This window comes from Colossoma macropomum, unplaced genomic scaffold, assembly GCF_904425465.1.
Source record: "Colossoma macropomum unplaced genomic scaffold, Colossoma_macropomum, whole genome shotgun sequence".
In the NCBI taxonomy this organism is placed as follows: domain Eukaryota; kingdom Metazoa; phylum Chordata; class Actinopteri; order Characiformes; family Serrasalmidae; genus Colossoma; species Colossoma macropomum.
The window spans coordinates 30,690,250-30,711,876 of NW_023494787.1; the positions used below are offsets into that span (position 1 = coordinate 30,690,250).

Consider the following 21,627-nt stretch of genomic DNA (forward strand, 5'->3'; position numbering starts at 1 on the left):
TAGGAAAACACCTTTATAATGCAATACTTCTTTATTAAACCTTGCAATTAAATATGTGACTAGTGTAATTAAATGACAGTCATTAAATTATTGACAGGGGAAGAGTTTTTTAATAGTAATAATAAAACGTTTTTCCAATATTACTGGTACATAAATCTGAGGATTATTACAAAATTTCTTGTAGCACTGCAGCCGTTACCTTCAGTCTCTAGCCAGAAGCAAGTTCTTTGCTGTTGTGACGTAACACTTGTCCTACTATGTAAATATAAATATTATTAGTAATAAAAATATAATAATAACCTGCCAATTCCTGTATTGCTGATTGGGCACTAGTGAATGCTTGTGTGGGATTCTAGTAAGTTAGTTTGAATTTACAGTAAAATTGCCCTTCAAAATATACTGAAACTTTTGCTCCTCATCTTCCCTTTTCGAATCGCTTTTTCAGCCCCTCCGGCATCTTGGCTAAACACTATAGTAACTTACAGTAACTACCCAAGTTGTTAGAGGACTCCATAGTATCCGCTTGGGTCACTTAAGGTAGAGCTGGCTCTGGGTTCAGGAGTAGGGAACAAGGATTTTTGAATGGACATCAAGTTCATTAGTTCACGAACAAGTCAGATAAATCAAAGACCATATAAATTTAGATGGTAGAAGTGACTGAAATCTTTATTCAGATTATTTAAGAACTTGGAGTGACCTTTATAAAACACCCAGGTAGACATGCTGATCGATATGAAGAAAGAACTTCGCTCCTAGTGCTCATACTTAGAAAAGCTTGATGAATATGGGCTCTTACTCACAAGGAGGCCTGCGTTAAAGGGGAAGTCTTGCCAAAATTAATAACTTACATAATGTAAACATGCCTCATACTTATTATTAGTGCGAAATTTAGGTTTAAAAACTAGGGAAAAGTCCCTCCTGATGACATCCTGAAGGTGGGAGGCACTTCTGAAAAACTACTCCTGCTTTGGGGTGGACACTTGAGTACAGGCTGTATGAACTGCTTTCTCCTGTCACTAATCGGGTATGGAAGAAGGAAGCCAGATAGCTGATGTTACTGCAAGGAAGCCAAGAACCATATCTGTTTTTATTAGCCTCTGTCAGTGGCTACACTAGCAGTTAAGATTTTTCTTGTCCATTTTAGGTTGTATTTGCATAATGCATGCCAAGTACTGTAGTGAGAACATTTATGGATGAAAAAAAATGCAAAAAATCAATAATGGATTCAATGCTGCAATACAGAATATTGCATAAATAACATTAAATGCTAGTTTTAGGCTAGAACGCCTTAGGCTGGAAGGATCAACCAGTTGGGCTTTTAAAAATAAATTAATAAATAAATTAAAAGGGTCATAGGGTCAGCATGACTGACTTAATAGCAAGAGTAAAGACCACAGGGAGAGGTGGGTGAACTTAAATAACATTTACTTGCTCAAATACAGGTCACAAAAACTGAGCACTTGCTGAGCAGTCATTTAACAGATGAGAAACTGTCTCTGTAAGCTCACTGTACACAGCAGCACCTCTTGGTCCATATAGCATATGTAAACTCACTTGCCACAAGATAGATGCTGCACTGCGCAATTATCACTCTAAAGTACACACACACACGCACTCGCGTGCACACACAAAAACAGCAGCATTTTCAATCTCTTTACAGTTTAGAGGAAGAAAAAGGAACACTAGTTCTGGACTCCAAAGAAGTATATCCAAGCTCAAGTATGTACACAGCAATTAAACAGAGGTTAAATAGAGTTCAGGCTCACAGAGGGGAGAGAAGATTACAGTGGACACTTCCAAGTTTTAGGCACAAGAGTAACTGTAGGTTCCATAGTGAGCTGCAGTACAAGCCAGAGGTATTGAGTTATCACAATCAAAATGTCAAATCAGATTAAATCAAGTCACACAGATCTAGTACTCAATCATATTCCAGTCAGCGACAGCTCCTCCTGCCCTACGGAAGTGATGACAAGGTGGAGGAGATGTCAGTTACAGCTGTAATAATTTAAAAATAAAAAAAAGGAAAAAAAAAAATCCAACATCACATTTGAGCATAGGTCCAGCCTGCTCCAGTCTGTCAGCTGTTCCAGTTCAAAAGCAAAAAACAGCAGGCAAGAGAAGACTGAGCGCTTTCCCTAAAGCTAACCAGCTCCCTCTGCTGGTTTGCAGGGGAGCAAGACTGAGGGGAGATAACTGGTTGGAAGGGCCTTCTTGAGAACAGACAGGGGCCCCACTGAGGGCTCACCCAGCCTGGCTGCGGCTCTCTGAACATCTCCACGTAAACAGAAGGGACCTGTGGACGAGGATGCTAAGCACTTTGCAACAGCAAAACTGCAGACTGAACAGGGTAAACATGGTAAAGGGTAGAAGGCAGGAGGAACAGCCCAAATTCAGAGGACAGGTGAGGAAAGGACAGGTTGAGGAAGGCACATTTCAAGTGACTCTCATCCCTCAAGTGCAACACACAACATTCAGTGCAGAAAACCTGGCCTTGTGACAGAGAAGAGTGGGAAGGAGGGGGGCAGGGTCAATGTACAAAAATATGGTGCCAAGTGGAGGAACAGTCAGAAGAGCCCAAGTTCATTGGAGCAGAGCATGAGCTCGGAAAAGACAGAAAAGTCAGAATGCAGCTTGTGACGAACAGTGATGACATGAAGCAACAGTTAGGCCTAAGACTACCTGGCATGCTGAGCTGAGGTTGCCAAGGCTTCCAATGAGAGCCATGAGAGAAAGAGGGAGTCCAACCATGAATGCTACGCAACTATATACAAAACGAGTTAACAGGAGGATAAGCGGGGGTAGAGGGGGAAGGCAGGGGAGAGAGAGAAAATTATAAAACAAATTGCGACCAACAGAAAAGGGATTTTTTTTTTTCCTTTGTGAGGTACCTGCTGTGTCTTCGCATTTAACAAAATTAAGAAAACTTAAAAGGCAAATTAAAAAGAAAAGGCAAATTTAAAAAAAGGGAAATAAAAAAATAATTTACATACACACTGAAATCATTCACAAACAAAAAACTCCCATTGACTGGCACACAAAAGGCTGGCTGAGCTCTAGGGCTGCTCCCAACACAGGGCCCTCCAGGGGTCCCTGCTGGGCTTTCACCCAGACCAACAAGATGCTGGCCTTTCTTTGCTGAACTCTGTCCTCTTCCTGACTGACAGCCCGCAGGGGTTCCCAAGAGAGCCGATGAGCGGTGGTTAAAAGATGCGCTTGCGTTTCAGGTAGGAGTCAGCATAGTGTCCCCCCAGCCCTTGAGAATGCTGACCCACATAACCGCCCTCTGGACTAGGCTCTGGAGATGGGATCAGCCGTGAGAACAGACGCTTCTGCCCTCCAACAGGAGTCTAAAGCAGATAAATAGATGGAGTCAGTAACGTCGTACACAGCCATCACCTGAATGGTAATCGCTTTTGGGAGCTCGAGCAGTGTACTTTGATAACATACAGGTGTCAGAAAGGCAGAATGATCAAAATCTCATACCTTTACTCCAGTCCCAGCTGCAGCGGAGAATAGACTGGAGTGAGACACAGGAGGCATTCCCACAGCCTGGTCAAACAAGACAATCATTACATTCCATATCAAAAAGAAGAAGAAAAAAAAAAAAACAAAAAACACAAAATTTGGTTAAGATCAAAACACTTAAGAGGATATGCCTTATTGCACATTACAACATGTGACTGTTCTAATCTGACCTCACAACTAAAATATCTAAAAAGTATACCCTTGGGGTAAAAACCAATTTACTGATTTACATAGTCCTTTGTCCTTAAAACAACCTTGTAACTCCATTATTGGCAGCTCAAGGTAAATCAATAGATTGTATCCAATATCAATAGAGAAGGAGCCAGTGTTTGATGATTTGGAAGATACTATAGTCCCCTCCTCCCTTTGGAATCAACAATGATATTTTTAGCAGCTGTGAACAGCGCAGGGAACGGGACAGCAGACTGTACCTTATTGAGCTGGGTTGACTGTAGGCTGCTAGGGGCTCCGAAGCTGAAGTAGGAGGAGCCAGGAGGGCTGGGGGGATAGCTGAATGGAGATGCTCTCTCACTGAAGCTTGAGTGCTATAGTGTTAAAAGGGTATACTTTAATCTTAACAGGCAATAGAAGTTAGCAAGCTAGCCAGTGTGATTTTTTTGGAATAACATTAATGCAGCCATTTGATAACCTTCATTCATTTTGTTATTTAAAGGGGAATTCCACTGATTGTTTTACTCAACTGATGTGAACAGTCATTCAGAGTGCCTGAGAAATGTGCCTTATATTAGTTGCCATTTGAGAATTTAACCTCAGAAAGTACAATATTTCAGATATAAAAATGGTACAGTGGAGTTTCGCCTGGTGCATTCAGACTAGTTTAGCAACACACTGAACAAAAGCTGTGTTTTATAGTACCCTGATCCAACACACTAGCCACAAGCTAATGCACTAGCCACAAAGACTGCCAAATAAAATTGCCATAATTGCATTGTAGGTATCACAACTCCTGACACTCATCCAAAACCTGTGCTACTGATGCAAAAACGTTGAGAAGTAGGTGGAATTCCCCTTTAACTAACCAGTAGTACACTGCCATGAAAGAAGACTATACCTGTGCCCCATAGGCCAAGAGCCCCATGCTGTCTAGAGCCTCCTGTTGCTCAAAAAGGTGACCAAGGGAGTCCTGCAGAAAGACCCGAAATCAATACCAAAAAAAAAATAAAAAAATAAAACACACAGTAACAAGCATGCAATGCATACTATAGCCCATATTTCATTTTTTGTCAGTGAAAGTTAAAGCAGTGCTCATGGTGTGTGAAATGAACAGCAACCATTTGCTCTGTTATCATTATTAACCGTCTTCCATCCCATGTTAAAGGGCTTTTGGAGAAAAAACTTTTCAGTTGCTGGTCTCTTCAGCTTTGTGTGTGAGGGGGAGGGACAGTTCATTAAACATATGGGGGATTTGCTTTATGTGTCTGATTATTAATTATTTCTAGACTTGAATAATCATGATACCTACAGATAATGTTCAGTTAAACACACTTTCTCTGTGTAAATTTTTAAATATCACATTATCTACCATGGTTTTCTGATCTCAACATGGCTTTAAAGTGGACTTAAGCTCATTTTCAGTGTTCATAATATTTTTGGGGTCTACCAGAACAGATTTACATGCTTCAATATTCCAAATTAATTCTTATACCATACACCTCCATTTTCCCCTCTTTCTAAAAATGTTCTGTTAGAGCTCCAGTGTCTTTAAGCCTGATGAGCTCAGCGTGCTCAGACTGGGTCAGCTCAGCCACTGTGTTCCGACTGCTACAAGTTCCACCCCTACACCACTGTGGCTATTCTTACAACGGCGTTGGTTTTGCTGTATAAGTTTAAGCCAGAGTCCGACGCTAAAAGTCAGGTAGAACAAGTTGGCAGATCCGATACACATTCGCAAGCTAGACTGGAGAAGGATGATAGAGTGGTTTTTACTTTGTTGCTCGTGTGAGGTCGTGCCAAGCTTGCCATTAGGTGGGCAATAAGGATTGAGATACAAGATTGCGTTATTTTATAACAAAGGGGCTGGAATTCCAACAAAGTGTTTCAGCCAGCTGAGAAGTGTTTTCTGTGGGAGAGAGTTACTCCCTCTGTCATGTACTTTGGGCTTTGTGACTTTGCAGACCGTTTACATACACAAAAAGCTATAACACACTAAAGAAAAGGGAAAAACTGGAAAAAGCATAATAGGTCCCCTTTAATTTAACATAGTAATGACAATTCAAAAGCGCTCAGAGGAGTCGCGAGCACTGGCATCGGTGTAGGTACCTTCATTAGAAACAAATATTTGGAAGATGCGGGACCAGTGTGCAGTGGTCCTAAAGGTGATAGTAGCTCAGCGACACCCACACACCCCCCCAGAACATGTTCCGATTTCAGCTTTCACTCAGGTCACTCAAGTTTACACTCTGATATCCTTTAAACGAGTGTCATTTTAGCAACAGTTGGCTGGAACCAAGCCTGCTGTGTGGTATGTTTAGCCTGCTAATTAAAACACTACAGTCCCAAACAACAGAACAGGTCTGATTTCGGCTTTGTCTCACTAGACTTTTGCTCTCTTTCTTATCAGCTTATCATCTAAAATTGTGTCAGCAGAGCACCACTTACTCAGAATCAAACCTAGCACTGTTTGTGTCTGTAGCCTGCTCTCTAAGCTAACGTTATGCTAGGCAATCAAGCTGCAGATTCAAACACCAAAAAACATGTTTAATTTCACTTTTCTGTCATTTCTGCACCAGACGCTTGACTTCACTCCCTCAGAAAATCAGTCATTATCATCTAAACTTGTGTCGGTGCTTTAGTTAGCCAGAATCTAATATGTTCTGTGTTGGACAGAGCTGTTATGCTAGCTTAGCTAATAGTTACTGCTAACCAGCGCCACTCCTAGTTCGCAGCACTGTTCATTTATAAGTTGTTAGATAGCCAGATATATTTAGCGTGTCATGTAATGCAGGACAACAAAACACCATTTGTTTGTCACTTAAGACACCCCGCCTACCCTGGTAATACCATATACTGCAGCAATATTTGGAGACTGTTTGACCGTAATAAAAAAGGGGATACTGCCCGACCCTACCCAGGAGCAAGACGCTGAATCACTGTGCTAAACTATGGCTGTCTAAAATGTACCCACTAACCTGGTGTAGCGATGGGAACTCGCGTGCGTAAGAATCCTGGCAGCGCAAGCTGTAATTGGAGTGAATACTCTGAAGAGGCCGCTGCGTAGATGTGCCACTTAACGTTGCCCTCTTCCTATACGGGTGGGGCCTGGAGCTGGCAGCTATACAGGCAGATGGGACATTCAGATTGTAGGACAGCACTTGAGCATTATATGGACAACAAAAAACACAAAAGGCAGATGACCCACCTGAGGATGGGAATATGCTAGGTGCATTCAGAAAAGGGTTTGAGGACACTCCAATCTCTTTAGGTGGATCTCCTAATATGGATGCCTTCTCCAACAGTGAGAGGAAAAAGAGAGGCGGCGGGGGGGGGATTAAAAAAAAAAACACTTCAAACCTTCATTCCATCATCACAGTCTGCAATCAACGGATTCTAACAAAACAGAAACCGGTTCAGACAACATGAAGTAACATCAAGTCAACAGTCCCATGTTCTACAATGGGCACTCTTCAGGAAACTACAGGTGTCAACGTTCCATTGTTCAGGAGAAACAGATACTGCCCAAGGTATCAACCAAGGTGAGCCATTGTCAAAATCATTCCCATGCACTGGAACATTTGTTCTCTGAAAATTCCCTTATTGCACCATGCTGTTTGTGGAATGAAAGAAAATAAATACATAATTTTGAGCTAACTAGTTGAATTTATACTTCTAAATTATGCTTAAACATAATGATCCAAATGCTGGACTTTTAATTAAATCAAATTCAAACATGAAACATGAGTCTTGGTTAGGAGACAGCCTACAGGCTAACAGCCTCTTCCACCAAAAGCATTTAGTATTTTGTACACCACAATCCAAAATTAGCTTGGCACCAACACTAGAAACCATATGGCAGCACTAGCAGAAATTAGTTTTATCTTAGTGGTGTTAATCGCTTATGAAACAAAATTACAATGTTTATTAAAACACTGCTATGTAACAATATAAGTAAATGTGACCAGCACATGGCTGTTTTTGAATAAAAAAAACAAAAACAAAAACAAAAAAAAAATATTCTATGAAATGACAGGAATATCCCAAAAAATTCCAGAAGCACATCATGGGTCTCACAAAACACCCCACAGAAGAGTTAGCTGGTTCTGTAACTAACTGCTTTAGAGTGGAACAAGCAAGGCACAGGGAAACAAGGATATATATATATTTTTTTTGAACCGAGTTAACTAGCTTAGTATCTTTAACTCTGAGGAACAAACATATGATCCAGACTTTATAGACAAAAATTAATTTTACATTATCTAACATGGAACTGAACGTAAGTGCATGAATTTTACGCTACTGGACCCTTTTGACTGGTATGCTCTAATTTATGGCCAACTTAAAAAGCTGTAAACAACGTGGCCACAAATTAGAGCTGGGCGATATGGCCAAAAATGTTATCACGATAAACAAAATTCATATCGTTCGATATTGATACATACCGCGATAAATGTCAAAACATTATTTCTTTCAAGTTTGAAGGCTGATTTTTGCTCCTGGGTGGTTAATTGTTTGTTAACTGTTTTAAACTATCCTTTATGGTCGGAACACGACAAACACAGTGGAACATTTCACAAATCTGTCATGGGAGAGTGGGAGAAAGTGTCTGGTAAGCTGTTTTTACCAGCTGGAAAAGCATGGCTATTTTTGTAATAGTCATAATTTAAGAAAGAAAACAGATTATTTTTAGCTGGTGACGAGCGCTCGGCTACCCTGCTACAAATGACATCACAGTATTCAGACACCAGCTGGCGACAACTGGATTTCTCTACACTATCGTAGTAGTTTAAGTGGTGAACCGCAAAATATCAACACCAGACAAACAGAGTCGTCCTTTTAGGTACGTTTAAACTGAAAGCGGTGCTTTTGTGTCTTGTTTGATCCACAGTATCATCAGTTCTCTGTGCTGTGTGAGTGACAGCGCGCTGCTTCAAGTTAGCCAGCTGCTAAAAACAGCTAGCCTGGAAAACTAGCGCTCCCCTGCTCTCCAATGCCTCACAGCTTCCTCAGGTTACTTTCTTTAAATGAGGGCTGTAATTTACATGAATTCACTTCTTTCTTTCACTTTCGTTGCTTGGGAATGCACTAATACTTAAATATGACTGTCCGGGGACTGTAACAGCACTGTAGTTGTGAGGATAATGATTTAACGCTGCTAAAGCTTGTTAGGACGTACGGAAAGAGGTGAGTTCACTGTAGGACAGTACAGTTACTCCACTGACCTCGTCACTCACACTCGGTCAAAGGAGAACAGCTCGCTGGTCGCTCCACTCAAACAGGGAATGTATAACTCCGCGTTTCAGCCGTTGCTAAAGACTCATCTTCCTCGTGGCCCCCTCCCTCTCTAATCATGTAGAAAAACTCGGAAGTGCTTCCTCTCCTGGCGACAGCAGAGTAGTGTCGTTTTCCTTGCAGTAGAAAACGCCAAGGCCTTCGCTGAACGTGGAAGTGTGAGAATGGTGTATTATATTGAATGTCGTATCGCTCTATCGAGGAAAAGTTATTTCGCGATAATTATCGTTATCGTTTTATCGCCCAGCCCTACCACAAATAAAAAAAAAAAAAGTAGAATTTCTTCCCTTTTGGGACTGCTCAGACATTTAACTTCAAAATATAATGCCAAATGTTCAGAACAGCAGCATATAAATCATCTCATGAGAAGAACTGATAACTAGGCGCTACAGCACATCTATGACTCCACACAGTTTACCTAAAATCAAAACTCCATTATCAGCAAAGATAGCTGTCAATAAGGGCAAGTGTCGCCTCATAAAATTTCCAGTGACTATGCTCATGCGCAAACTCCATCATCAGCAATGTGCAACACAGCAAGGTCGGTGTATGTGGCATCTGTGGTAATGTTCTGCATGAAAATGACTTGCCTGCACAGCAGACACTGTAACCTGTAAACTCTTTATTAAATTAGTTAGCAACAAACTAATAAAAGACTTTATTGGCAAAAGTGAAAAGAAAAGAAAAAAAAAAATGAAGAAAAATGAAAAATTAACAAGTCTCACCGCTGAAAGAGAGGACCCATCTCCCCCTAGCACACTCCCCAGAAGTGGCATGCTCAAACCCTGTAGTGCAGGAGAGGGGTTTGGGGGGAAGCTAACTGGTGTGTTTGGAGACTCTGGCTCCCTCCCTAGTGTCCGGCCCACAGACGGGGGCTTTATGGGACCTAGGGGCTCTGTTTGCAGGCTCAGGCCAGGACCCATGGCACCTAGATCAGATATACAAGACACAAAAGAATGATTCAGGGAAAAAAAAAAAAAATAAAATAATTCTACCTATCCCAGATCAGTTGGCAGAGGTATGCTTGGAGTCCAAACTTTGCTTCTTTAGTTTCGAACTGGAACGGTGAGGCTAACATTGGAAAACAAACACTAGAACTCAATTGTCAACCATATAGCCCAAAATTATGTCTGTAAAAAACAAAAATCACCCAAACTTCTTTCAACCCACCCAGACTGTATCCAGGACTTCATTAAGGTTAAACAGACTCCTCAATGTGGTTTAGGACACAGCCAACTTACTGTGAACTACAAAAATGGACAAAACTACAGGCAGCCACTTTAGACAAGGGCTGTATTCACAAACCACCTCAGAAATAGGAGTGCTGATCTAGAAGAAAACAAAAAAAAACAAAATAGCATTTGGACAATTATCATCGGTATGAACATATAAGATCCAAGATCACTTCTACGTTGTGAATACCAGCCCTGGTGTTGTCTGAAATGGCTGCACAAAGTGGTAAAGTTGTTCATTTCTATAGCTCATAGTTAATCATACTGTGCTCCAGTGGCAAACCACGACTAGAGCTAGGCCTTCAATTTGGGCCACAAAATGTCAAAACATTAATGGGGGTTCCATCACACCTTAAATAGTGTAGCAGTTACATTCTGGTGATTTAGGCATGGTATAGCAGTTAAATTCTGGCAAGTTTTAGGTGGGACAGAAAATTTGAAAAAGGCCATTCTAAATGAAACATTTGAAGCTTCTTTTTAAAAAAATAAATAAAAATTCAGGTTTTATTTGAAAGTTGTGACAGACATCAGCATATATTTTAACTTGTAGCCTTGTGGCAGTTTAACAGTTACTCTCATTAGACAGGGATGGTATAGACCTGCAACTGCCGTTTTCCGTTTCCAACAACCCACTGATCAGTCTGCCCTCGTATTGTCAGCAACACATCTAGGACTTCCAGGAAGCTTAGTGTGATGTTTTCACAAAAAACTGGTCCCAGCCATTGGAAATAAAACATGACTGGTTAATTCTATCAGCTCATATTTATGATAGTTTATCTAATGCGTTACAACTTTTGGTTAGGCCTTCAAGAGCTGACCAATAGAGAAGGTTTCTTAGCTGTATCAACCTAGACACCATGGAGAAAAGCAATTCTTGATTGGCCAATTTTCAAGAATTTAATCTTCGTTTTTATCCTGTACATAAAACAAGTAGTACTGTAATACTTGCAGAGTATAAATACAAGCATGATTCTACCAAATGAAATGAAGTAAAATGACATTTTTAGTTCCAAGAAATTATTAGGCCCTCTTTGGAGACCTAGAAGGACCTGTGGGTTCCCTTCTGCTGTGCTTATATTGACAAGTCTGCATGACTTTAATGAAGCCCTGGATGCAATCTGAGTAGGTTAAGAGAACTTTTGGGGATGCATTTTTACAGAAACTATTTGGGTGACTACTGGAGTTCTGGTGTTTGTTAGTAACGTTAGCCTCATAGCTCCAGGTCTAATCTAAAGAAGCAAAATTTGGACCTGTCTTTGCTGATCAACTACATTTGGGGCAAGTGGAGAGCTGGTTAATTTTTTTGCCAAACTATTTCTTTAACATCAGAGGCAAGTCAGGAGAATGAATAATGTTCATCAACTGATACAAGATCCAAAATATTCCAACATTTAATACCTTGGGGTAGTAGATTAGTCACACTGTGAGGTAGATCTCCCAGCATGTTAATACCTTGATGTAGAGGGAGAGGAGCGAGAGGATTTTCACCCAACAGTCCAGCCTGCTGAACAGAAACCACAGCATTAAGGGCTCTGAAACCTAACCCAATATGTGCAGCACAAAGTCAATGCTACAACACAACAAAGCAAACAAAGAAAATATTTCAGATCAGATTGAGGATGGGCATTTAGAAGAACTTTAACACCTTCATGGCTTCATAAGAGTGATCAATTTTAGTTTTAGAGAATACAAACAGATTGGTTGGTGTGTACAACTGCTTGTCCTGAAGCATGCAACAGGAAAGCTACAGGAAGTTTAGGTCTGTTGAGTTTTCCAGATTTTCCAGCCAAGTGAATTAATTTCAAGATAAACAGCCTAAAGAGAAAGAAATACCAACACCCTTTATTGCCCTTGTACATCCCCTTCTTTAAAGTCCTTTGGAGGTTTGGATTAACCACAATGCAATTATGGGCACGTCAACAATTTCACTTTTATAACAGGAAATGACCAACAACAAAATCAACTTTAATTACACACCCTGTCTCTGCTGTGATGGGACAACAAGCTACTGAGGATACACTGGGAAGATTTAGTATTTACATTACACATGTGCAGTGTAGACATAAATTGGCCTCTAATATCAGACCATAATGAATACACAGTATCTTTGTCTAGTTTTAGAAGTTATGAAAACTAACAATATTATGACTAAGTAACTTGAGTTTAATGTTTCTTTTTCCAACAATATCTCTGGTGTTGCACGTTTCATACTATTCAAAACAAGGACAAAAAAAATAAATAAATAAAAAAAAACATTGCCTTGAAGTCGTACGCACATGTCAGTCTTAAGACAATGCCACATTTACTGTTCTGCAGTTACTGGAGGGCTCCTTGTCCATGAAGACTTTAGCAGTCTCTTTGGAAGAATCAAACTATTCTTCGATACTACCTAACACACCACACCACACACTCAAAAGGGCCACTCACACAAAGTGGTAGACGGTTTTCTTTACTGTGCAGAATGTGTGCCCAAAGAAGAGGGTTTCCTAGAAGGGCTTGCTAGGAAGGGAGAATAGGAAGTGTTGAGTGAGAACTAGAGAGTAATGTTAAAGAATAATGAAGGTAACAGGAGGAACAAACAAAAGTAATGGGCTGGGGCATGAAATGCCACTCTGTACCTGCTGGACTTGGTTCTGAAGCAGCAGTTGCACCAGAGCTGCAGAGAGAGCTGGATTAGCTAAGAACGGCATTGCTGGGGCTGCACCAAGCAGACCTGAAAACAAGGACGAGTTCATCTCATCACTACACTACTTTGAACATATCCATACGCTACAGATGCATTAGTAGATGTGTTACCTTGTTTCTGCCCCTGGTTGAGAGGGTTCAGCAGCATCTTCAGGGTGGCAGGATTGCTCAAGCCAGAAAGGATCTGCATGGCATTGGGCTCAGGGAGGAGACCCTTTCCCCTGTTTAAAGCCTGTGGAGAGAGATATGGTGGAGGGCAGTCAATGACAGACAAATTCCATTAATTCGGGACTGATTTTGCACACAAAAGGGAAAGTACCATAGTCTGGGCAGCAATAAGAGCTGCCAGCATACTCCTGCCTGGTGGCCCTGGGGCACAGAAGGAGACACGAATGTGGGTTCCCCCTAGAAGCTTTCCATCTGTTAATCGTTGGACCTCTTCAGCCATCTCTGGGGTTGAGTACTCCAAAACAGCAAACCGCCGGAAACTGCCATCTTGGCCCTGAGCAAGCTATTATTTGGGGGAAGAGAAAACACAATTGAGCACAATATTTTAAATGGCGAGTGTCACTTCATCCATAAAGGAATCAGCCATCCCACTTCTAGAAATTTCTACCCCTTTCCTCCTGCCTTACTGATCTGAAGGGTTTTAGCTGATCCAGATCACTTTGCTAAGCTGAGCCAAGTTTATTGCCAATTCCCACGATCACTCACAGCTCAGTTGGTGAAAGATCATTCTCATTTAGCTCCTAAATCCTAAGCTTTGGAAACAGCATTCTAGAGAATTAGTAATGCAAGCTCAAGGGTTTTTATTTTATTATTTTTAAAACACATCCAGATTTAAAAGTTATTTATTTAGGCCAAGATGCCTAGATGTACTGTGGCTCATTTTCATGTTTTAAACTGTAAAAGACCACAGCCTTTAATTTCCAATGCTTTCTTTATATTCCCTTGTTAAAGCAATTGGATATATTTTGATGACTTTATACATAAAACCCTTATTATTATTATTATTTATTATAGACTTAAGTCAATGCTACAAAATCAGACATGTACAAAGTGAAAAAGTAACAGCCCAGGTAAGGCCAAATTAAAAGGCAAGTGAAAAATAAAGGAAACTCATTAAATGTCATGTAGTTTCCCCTAAACGACCCAAAAGCCCTCCTATTCAGATCTCTCTCCACTCACAGACTAGTAATTTACAGAAGTGTTTCCACAAAAGTGACTCAAATCTGACATTTTGGTGGTGCATTAACTTAGAGCTTAGTCAGTTAAGCAGCATAAACAGACCAGCACGATTATATACACACACACTGAGAGCACTGTTTGTTGCTGATTGCTTTACACCAAGTCCACCATCCTTAAAAGGCCAATACAACACTAAGAAAGGGACGAAACCCAGTGGGGACTAGAGACTTAAGATTCAGTAAAGAGAAATGAAGCAGCTCTAATAACCCTATATAGAGAGTTAAAAGTGGAAAAAAGGTTCCACTCAAAACATACCACGGCTGCACACCCACAAAAACACATACGTATGTACCCATGTATGTGAGGTAGTGTTTTAACATGAAAAAGCAAGCTGCTCTTTCCCATTCCAGAAAGGCCCATGGGCCAGAGGCCTGCTGACTGACAGCACCTGGCTCAGTCAGATGGTCATCACCACGGAAACCATCAATGCTCAATGCTAACTGAAAAGCAGGGCAAAGGTGAGGGGCCTAGAAATAAAAAATTACAGGGTCATGTGCCACACCTGTGCCCTCAGACAAAGGGCAAACTAACTTCTGCACTTCTTAAAAAACAAGAGTAGAAACTAGAAACCATTGGAACACGTCAAATGGAGTTATTTAACAAAGGACAAAATATATTAGAAAGGTTAATAGATTTCATATCAAAACAGCAATTTGAAAGAGTGCCACTTTTAATCTGCAAGAGATGCAATTTCAACCAAAGCCTACACTACCTACAATATTGTGTTACCAAGTTTTAAGTGAAGAAAGCTCAACGTTATTAGTTGGATTATGATCAGATTGTAAATGAATTACACCAATCAGAAGCAACCAAATGTGTGTGCTGTGAGACAGCATAATCTCAACCAACTGGCTATTCAGCACACTGCATTTAGCTTAAGGTTTAAACGAACAAATAAATAAATAAATAAATAAATAAATAAATGAAAAAAAAAAAACCTTGGCAGCCTCAGACCTTACTTTACAGAAAATAATCATATTACATAGTTAAAATGAATTAATACCTACCAAATGTCACATCACCCAACATGTTATAACATTCAGTTTTGTGCATGTGTGGGAATACTACTGTGTTACCAAGCTTTGCATGAAATCAATAAAAGAGCAACAGGTTTTTAAACCAACAGGGAATGAGGTTTACCATTACTAGGGGGCAGTTACTTTGGCAATTCAGCAAAGCAGGGCAGGCACCATTCCTTGAATAAAACAATTACTCCATTAAAAAAAACCAAAAAAAAAAAACAATAAAAATCTATTAAATTCTACATTGAAACCCATGATAATTTTAACAATACTTATGATGCCTGCCATTCATTATGAATGAATCCACATTTAGCAGGCGCAACAGCATTCCTCATTAACGCTCTATTTAAAATATCTAATGTCTTTTTTGGACCAACTGTTTAACATGGAGGGATGTCTCCCACTCTGCAAATGTGCAGGCCCTTTCGCCTAAAGCTTTCTTCACATGATACAGCAGAAAGCACCGCAAGATGTCGCAAGACTAGTAAGACTAAAATATAAATCACTGGCATGCCAGTAAACATAGTAATTAAAAATATATAGGATGTAGGATGTCTATAAAGCAAAATGTGTATATGAAGAAAAAGACCTCATTGTCAAGGCCAGGGAAGCCCAAACTTTGTCTTGGGGTGCCTAATTGCAATAAAAAAAACAATTTGATGCTTAATTGGTCAATTAAGCAAACAATTGTTAGTTTCAGGTCCACATAAAAAGGTTAGCAGGACAGGCATACTGAAGAAACACGAACCTGACAGAAGATTGGAGCAGGCGTGTCGGCCAGGGCGTTGCGAAGGTCCTGAGCAGTGAGGAGGCTTTGAGGTAGGCGGTCCACACAGAGGCAACGTGAGTGCAGCATGGGGTAGGTGAGCGAGCCAACTTCCGTCCAATGCACGTACAGCATGCGCGAGCCAAGCTGCTTCCCCAGCAGTTCCGATTTGGCTCGGGCCGCCGAGTCCTTCTTCATGTACTCCACAAAGCCATAGCCCTTGGAGTGGCCCGTAGTGGCGCTGTGCACCAAGAAACAGCGCTCAAGGTTTCCAAAGGGCCGGACCAGCTCCTCAAACTGCTGCTGTGTAAAGGCCCTGGGTAGGTTGGCAATGCAGAGCAAAGCATCTGTGGGCTGCAGCTGCACAGAGATCTCCCGATCACGCAGAACATACTGGTGGAACTCTTTGATCGCACACTGGGCCTGCTCGCCATTTAGCAGTGTGACAAAGGCTGAAAGAAATCATAAGCTGCAGCTGAGCAACAGAACAGATGAGCAAAACCTGATCATATGAGCCTTAGAGACAAAGTGTTATCCAAAAATGCGGCAAATTAGGGGCAGCGATACTGCAAAACATAGTATCGTGATACTCAGTTTTACAATAAATAGTTTTTCCTGAAGTTTGATAAGTTGGGACAGAGAGGGGACAAAAAAAACAAAAACCACACACACACACCAACAGTTTGACATTAAAAAATTGCTAAGTAGTTTTTTGCCCAATGTTTTAAACTAAATTCAGATAAACAGGTCAGAGTTACACATGCTGCTTGTCATTGTTAAGTACTGACAATACCCATAAGTTCACTAAAAAAAAAAAAAATGAATTTGTATCATACTGCCTAACCTCCTAAATGACCTGATCATTCAGTAGTTGTTCTTTCAATTACAAAAAGTTTCCTTTTTGCAGTTATTCATATTAACTATAAAAGAAAACTGTCAAAAATGACAAAATGACATTCCTTTTAATGACTGTGTGAAACCATGTCTTGTGCCTTTAGCCAAGTGGTTTTTCACAATGGCAAATGTATATAGGGTAATGTGGAGGTACACTAAACTGTATAACAGCAGCTGTGACTGCTGTTAGGCTGTAGTGTTCCATAAAACAAAAATAAGTGGACTTTTGTTATAAATAACATCACTAACTTTCACTGCAAGTAGTCTCTGAGCACACATAACGTGATGCTGTTAGAGGGTCAACGCAGAAGGAAACAGAGTCAAGCATTAATTTATGCAACACTGTTTCTAAACAAAATAATAATAATAATAATAATAATAATAATAATAATAATAATAATAAACAATAATGTTAAAATCATTTAAACCTTATATTTAATTGAAAATAGTACACAGACAAAATATCAAATGTTAAGACAGAAATTGTTATGAAAAATAAATACTCATTTTAAACTTGATGCCAGCAACAAGTTTCAAAGTTGGGACAGGGGCATGTTTACCACTGTGTTGCATCACCTCTTTCAACAACACTCTATAAGCGTTTGGGAAAGGAGGAGACCAACTGCTGTAGTTCTGAAAGTGAAATGCTTTCCTATTCTTGCTTGATACAGGATTTCAGCTGCTCAACAGTTTGGTTTTCCTTGGTCGTATTTTTGTTTCATAATGCACCAAATGTCTCCAAAGGGTGACAGGTCTGGACTGCAGGCAGGCCAGTTTAGCATCCAGACTTTTTACTACAGAGCCATGCTGTTTTGGCATTGCCTTGCTGAAATAAAAAAGGCCTTCACCGAAAAAGATGTCTGGATGGCAGCATATGTTGCTCCAAAACCTGTATATATCGTTCAGCGTTAATGGTGCCTACACAGATGTGCAAGTCACAAATGCTATGTGTACTAACGCACCCCCCCAATACCATCACAGATGCTGGCTTTTGAAATGATAAGCAGGATGATCCCTTTCCTCTTTAACCTGGGGGACACGGTTCTTGATTTCCAAAAAGAATTTTAATTTTTGATTCGCCAGACCTCAGGACATTTTTCCATTTCGCATCAGTCCATCTTAAACAAAATTATGTCTGTTTTTAAGGCAGTGCCACCTGAGGGCCCGAAGATCAAAGCTAGCCAATATTAGTTTTTGGCCTTGTCCTTGGCATACAGATTACTCCAGATTTTCTGAATCTTTTAATGACATTATGTATGATAGATGATAAAATCCCCAGGTTTTTGCTATTTTACACTGAGAAACATTGTTCTTGAATTATTCTTGCACTTTTCACCCAATCTTCCAAAGTAGTGAATCCCTTCCCATCTTTAGTTCTAACGGAACCTCTCCATGATGCCCTTTTTATACCCAAACATGTTAGTGATTTGTTGACGATTAACCCAATTAGTTGTGTGATGTTCCACCAGGTATTTTAGCATTAAACAACTTTTACCAGACTTTTGTTGCCCCTGTCCCAACTTTGACACCAAATTCACTGGCACCAAATTCAAAATGGGCAAATATTTTTAAGTGTTCTGTTTCAACATTTAATATGTTGTCTTTGTACAACTAAATTTAGGGTTTAAATGATTCACTTCATCGAATTCTGTGTTTATTTACAGTTTGCACCCTGTCCCAACTTTTTTGGAAATGAGGTTGTAAATTAATAATAGCTTAATAAGTCAATTAAAAAAAAACAAGAGACTTACAGAATAAAAAAAAGGTAAAGGGTGGTGAATTTTAGCTACTGCTTTACACCAAACTGCCCACTCAGCTCAAGTATTGTGGTAAGCAAAGAACATACCTGTTCCTTTGTATTTGTCAACAAAGCAGTACTTCAGATCATAGTTGCTTAACAGCTCATGCACTTCCTGAAAAGAATAAAAAAAAAAATAACAAAAAAAAGGTAAAAAAAATAGGGTTAGAAAATGTTTAAACTGCATTTGCTTCCAAATTACCAAGAGCAGTGCAGTTCAGGCTGTGTGGGACACACAGCTCATTTCAGCATTATGGAAGCCTATTCCTGCCAGGTAGGGGAAGAATCGAAACGATACCTTATTGTCTCAAATCACTGACATAATATCTTAAAATAAATACTTACTTCAAGATATAATAATGAGTTAAATTTCAATAAAGGTAAAGTCACCGAGTTAAAAAAAAAAAATTCATTTCAACAAAGTGCATCAATACTATGGGAAAATAATTATTTCAAAGTATCATGTCAAAATTTGGACAGAGTACTGCCATAAACATTGAGAGAACAGAACAGTGAGGTGATTCTCTTTTCTACCTGGCAGGAATTGACTTCCATACGTCACACCTACTACAGACTATAGGAAAGGAAAAAAAGCCCAGTTATTTCACTCACACGCACGCACACACACACACACACACACACACACACACACACACACACACACACACACACAAAAAGACAGTTCAATAGTTCTTTAGTAAATGGAAGCGTTCTATTTGTTCTATGAGTTCTGGACAGAACCATTTCAAGCTTAAATGGTTCTTTGCTTGGTGAAAAGGTTTTTCAGATTGATGGAGAATGTGTTGTACGTGGTTCTACACAGAACCTTTTTTCAAATTATTCTATATAACACTGAAAAAGGTTCTTCTATTGTTACGATATCAGGCTTGTAACAACAGAAGAAACCTTTAGCGCTATATAGAACTATTTTCAAAAAGGTTCTACACAAAACCATTTACAACACTTTTTACCAGTGTACACCCAGCAAACAGGTAACAAGCGGGCCTGTCAGCGATGAAAGATTTGCTAAGGTAAAATGCTTAAAAGCTTCCTACGCGTTACCACAATGCCGTCGAGCACTTTCTTTGTAGTGTAGCTGAAAACAAATCGGTTTTGTCAAAGTGCCTTCGACCTTTTGTCGTCCCCCCTGCTCCCATTCCCATCTCCAACTCCCAAAAGCGCGCTCCCACAATGCCGCGCGCGCACCACCGTTCCCCGCGAATCAAGCACTTTCCTAAAATAATGTGTTATCACCGCTCAGACTACATAAACGGAGAGAGTCCTTTACCGCCTCGTATCACGGTGAGCACACTTTCAAAGACGGGATTAGTTAAACCTAAAGTCGGTTTAACATGGTAATTCACTCACGGGCTGCATTTCGCTGACGCTGATTCATGGCAACAAACTAAAGAGCAGCTCGACCAGCCACTTCACTGCTAACAGTTCCCCACTGACTTTAACGCCAGCCAGCTGAAGAGTGTGTTTCACAATATGTGGCCAGTTCGAAATAATAACAACAACGTCACACGAAGCACATTACATGTTTTGATAAATAATGAACAACTATCTCGAGCGAAGTGCTGAGACTCGCCGAGCACGCCAGATGGGTGGATGGCTTCAGTGCGCAGCGTTAAACTAGCTCGGTCAGTTAACTTCCCACCTGAGGGGAACCTCGCAACAGTACAACTGAAACACCACACATTCACACGCCCAGTCGAGTCAGTTAACGTTAGCTAATAAAGTTACAAATTAGTCTAACATGTGAAAGACCTGCTCAACGACAGCAGCAGCAGAGCCCCAACCTGGTGAGGGCGCTTCAGTCAAACTATCGGGGCTAACCGGGTTAGCCTACGTTAACCCGTTAAGCTCAGCTGGTCCGCTCCACACGAGGCCAACACATCCAAACAACTGGCCCGGGTGGACTCTCCCTGTTTTAGGATATGATGGACAAGAATAAGTAGCTGTAATTAGTTTTGTTTGCGACGCTATTCCACCCAGCACATCACTGTCACCGTACACTGCACCGCTAGCTAGCGCAGTGAAAGTGAATGTGCTTACACACTCCGGCAAACACAGTTGGCTTAGCCCAGCAAGTTTCCCCTCTCTATCCATCCGTCCCATTGTGAGATGCTAGCTAACGTTAGCCAACTCACCCCCTTCTACACCTTGTTTTCTAACTAGATGAACAAGGCAAAAGTTCTTCTAATTTGTTAGCTAGCCAACTACAGATACTTGCCTGATTGCTCACATCGGCGGGGAGGTTCTTAATAATGATTTTGCGGCGATTGTAAAACTCTCTTCGAGTCCTTTCCAAACGATTAGCAATTTCTTCGGGGCTGAGAGTTGTCAGTTCATCGTCGACCCTCCGAGGACATTCGTTGCCCGCGGACGAGTCTTCATCGTGGCGATCTGCTTCGGTATCTCTGCTTTCCTCAGCAGCCCAGTTCTCCGGTTTGGCTTGATCATAATGCTCGTAGAATGGACGGGTAGTGAAACTGGCACCAGCATAGTTCTTTTCGTCTCTGGCAGCTCTGCTAACGGACACGGCGGCCGCCATGGCTTCGTGTGGAAGTTTCCTCGCTCGGAGTTTCTCCGTTTGCTTTGGGCAGTTTAAACAATACACACACAGGGCAAACTCGGCCGCTCATTGGCCGAGAAGAGAATGCGTATCTCCTCACAGCGTTGGGGGCGGGGCCAACGTGTCACATGACCATTTTAAATCGATAACACGCAGGGCTGCCATGAGTCGATTTGTAATAAAATGTTATAGTGAGGCAATAAAGGACTGTAACCATAATACCATAATAGTTTACTAACAGGTGCAACGTCATTACTTCTGTGTATACTACAAAATGATTTAGTAACTGGGTTACTACGGCGATTGAAATAAACGCGAGGTAAATAAAGGTTTCTGGTTCAGCCTTAGTTTTTCTTTAACAGTTACGTGATTAGGCTTCAGTCCTTGACAACATTAGATCCATTAAAGAAGCA

The 21,627-nt window shown here is 40.7% G+C and overlaps 1 protein-coding gene across 2 annotated transcripts; it reads right to left on the reverse strand.

Moving 5' to 3' along the window:
- Nucleotides 1–2,936: 2,936 nt before the first annotated feature.
- On the reverse strand, nt 2,937–21,223 carry raver1 (ribonucleoprotein, PTB-binding 1). Of its 2 annotated transcripts, XM_036565690.1 has the most exons (15): nt 20,873–21,223; nt 18,685–18,751; nt 15,927–16,396; nt 13,228–13,419; nt 13,020–13,140; nt 12,842–12,936; nt 12,651–12,722; nt 11,622–11,724; nt 9,717–9,919; nt 6,905–6,989; nt 6,675–6,817; nt 4,598–4,669; nt 3,957–4,070; nt 3,484–3,549; nt 2,937–3,347 (listed from the first exon to the last, which is right to left on the reverse strand). In XM_036565690.1, the coding sequence occupies exons 1-15, from the start codon at nt 21,191–21,193 to the stop codon at nt 3,201–3,203; spliced, it is 2,271 nt and encodes a 756-aa protein (XP_036421583.1). In that variant the 5' UTR covers nt 21,194–21,223; the 3' UTR covers nt 2,937–3,200. The 2 variants fall into 2 exon arrangements, with proteins under 2 accessions (XP_036421583.1, XP_036421584.1); XM_036565691.1 differs by lacking the exon at nt 12,651–12,722.
- Nucleotides 21,224–21,627: the final 404 nt, after the last annotated feature.

Excerpts from the sequence above, each read along its gene's own strand:
- raver1 (XM_036565690.1), bottom strand. The coding sequence starts at position 21,193 with ATGGCGGCCGCCGTGTCCGTTAGCAGAGCTGCCAGAGACGAAAAGAAC. Across the intron at positions 4,670-6,674 it reads AGTTCCCATCGCTACACCAG|GACTCCCTTGGTCACCTTTT; the intron begins GTTAGTGGGTAC and ends GTCTTTCTGCAG. Across the intron at positions 3,550-3,956 it reads AGTCAACCCAGCTCAATAAG|GCTGTGGGAATGCCTCCTGT; the intron begins GTACAGTCTGCT and ends TTGTTTGACCAG.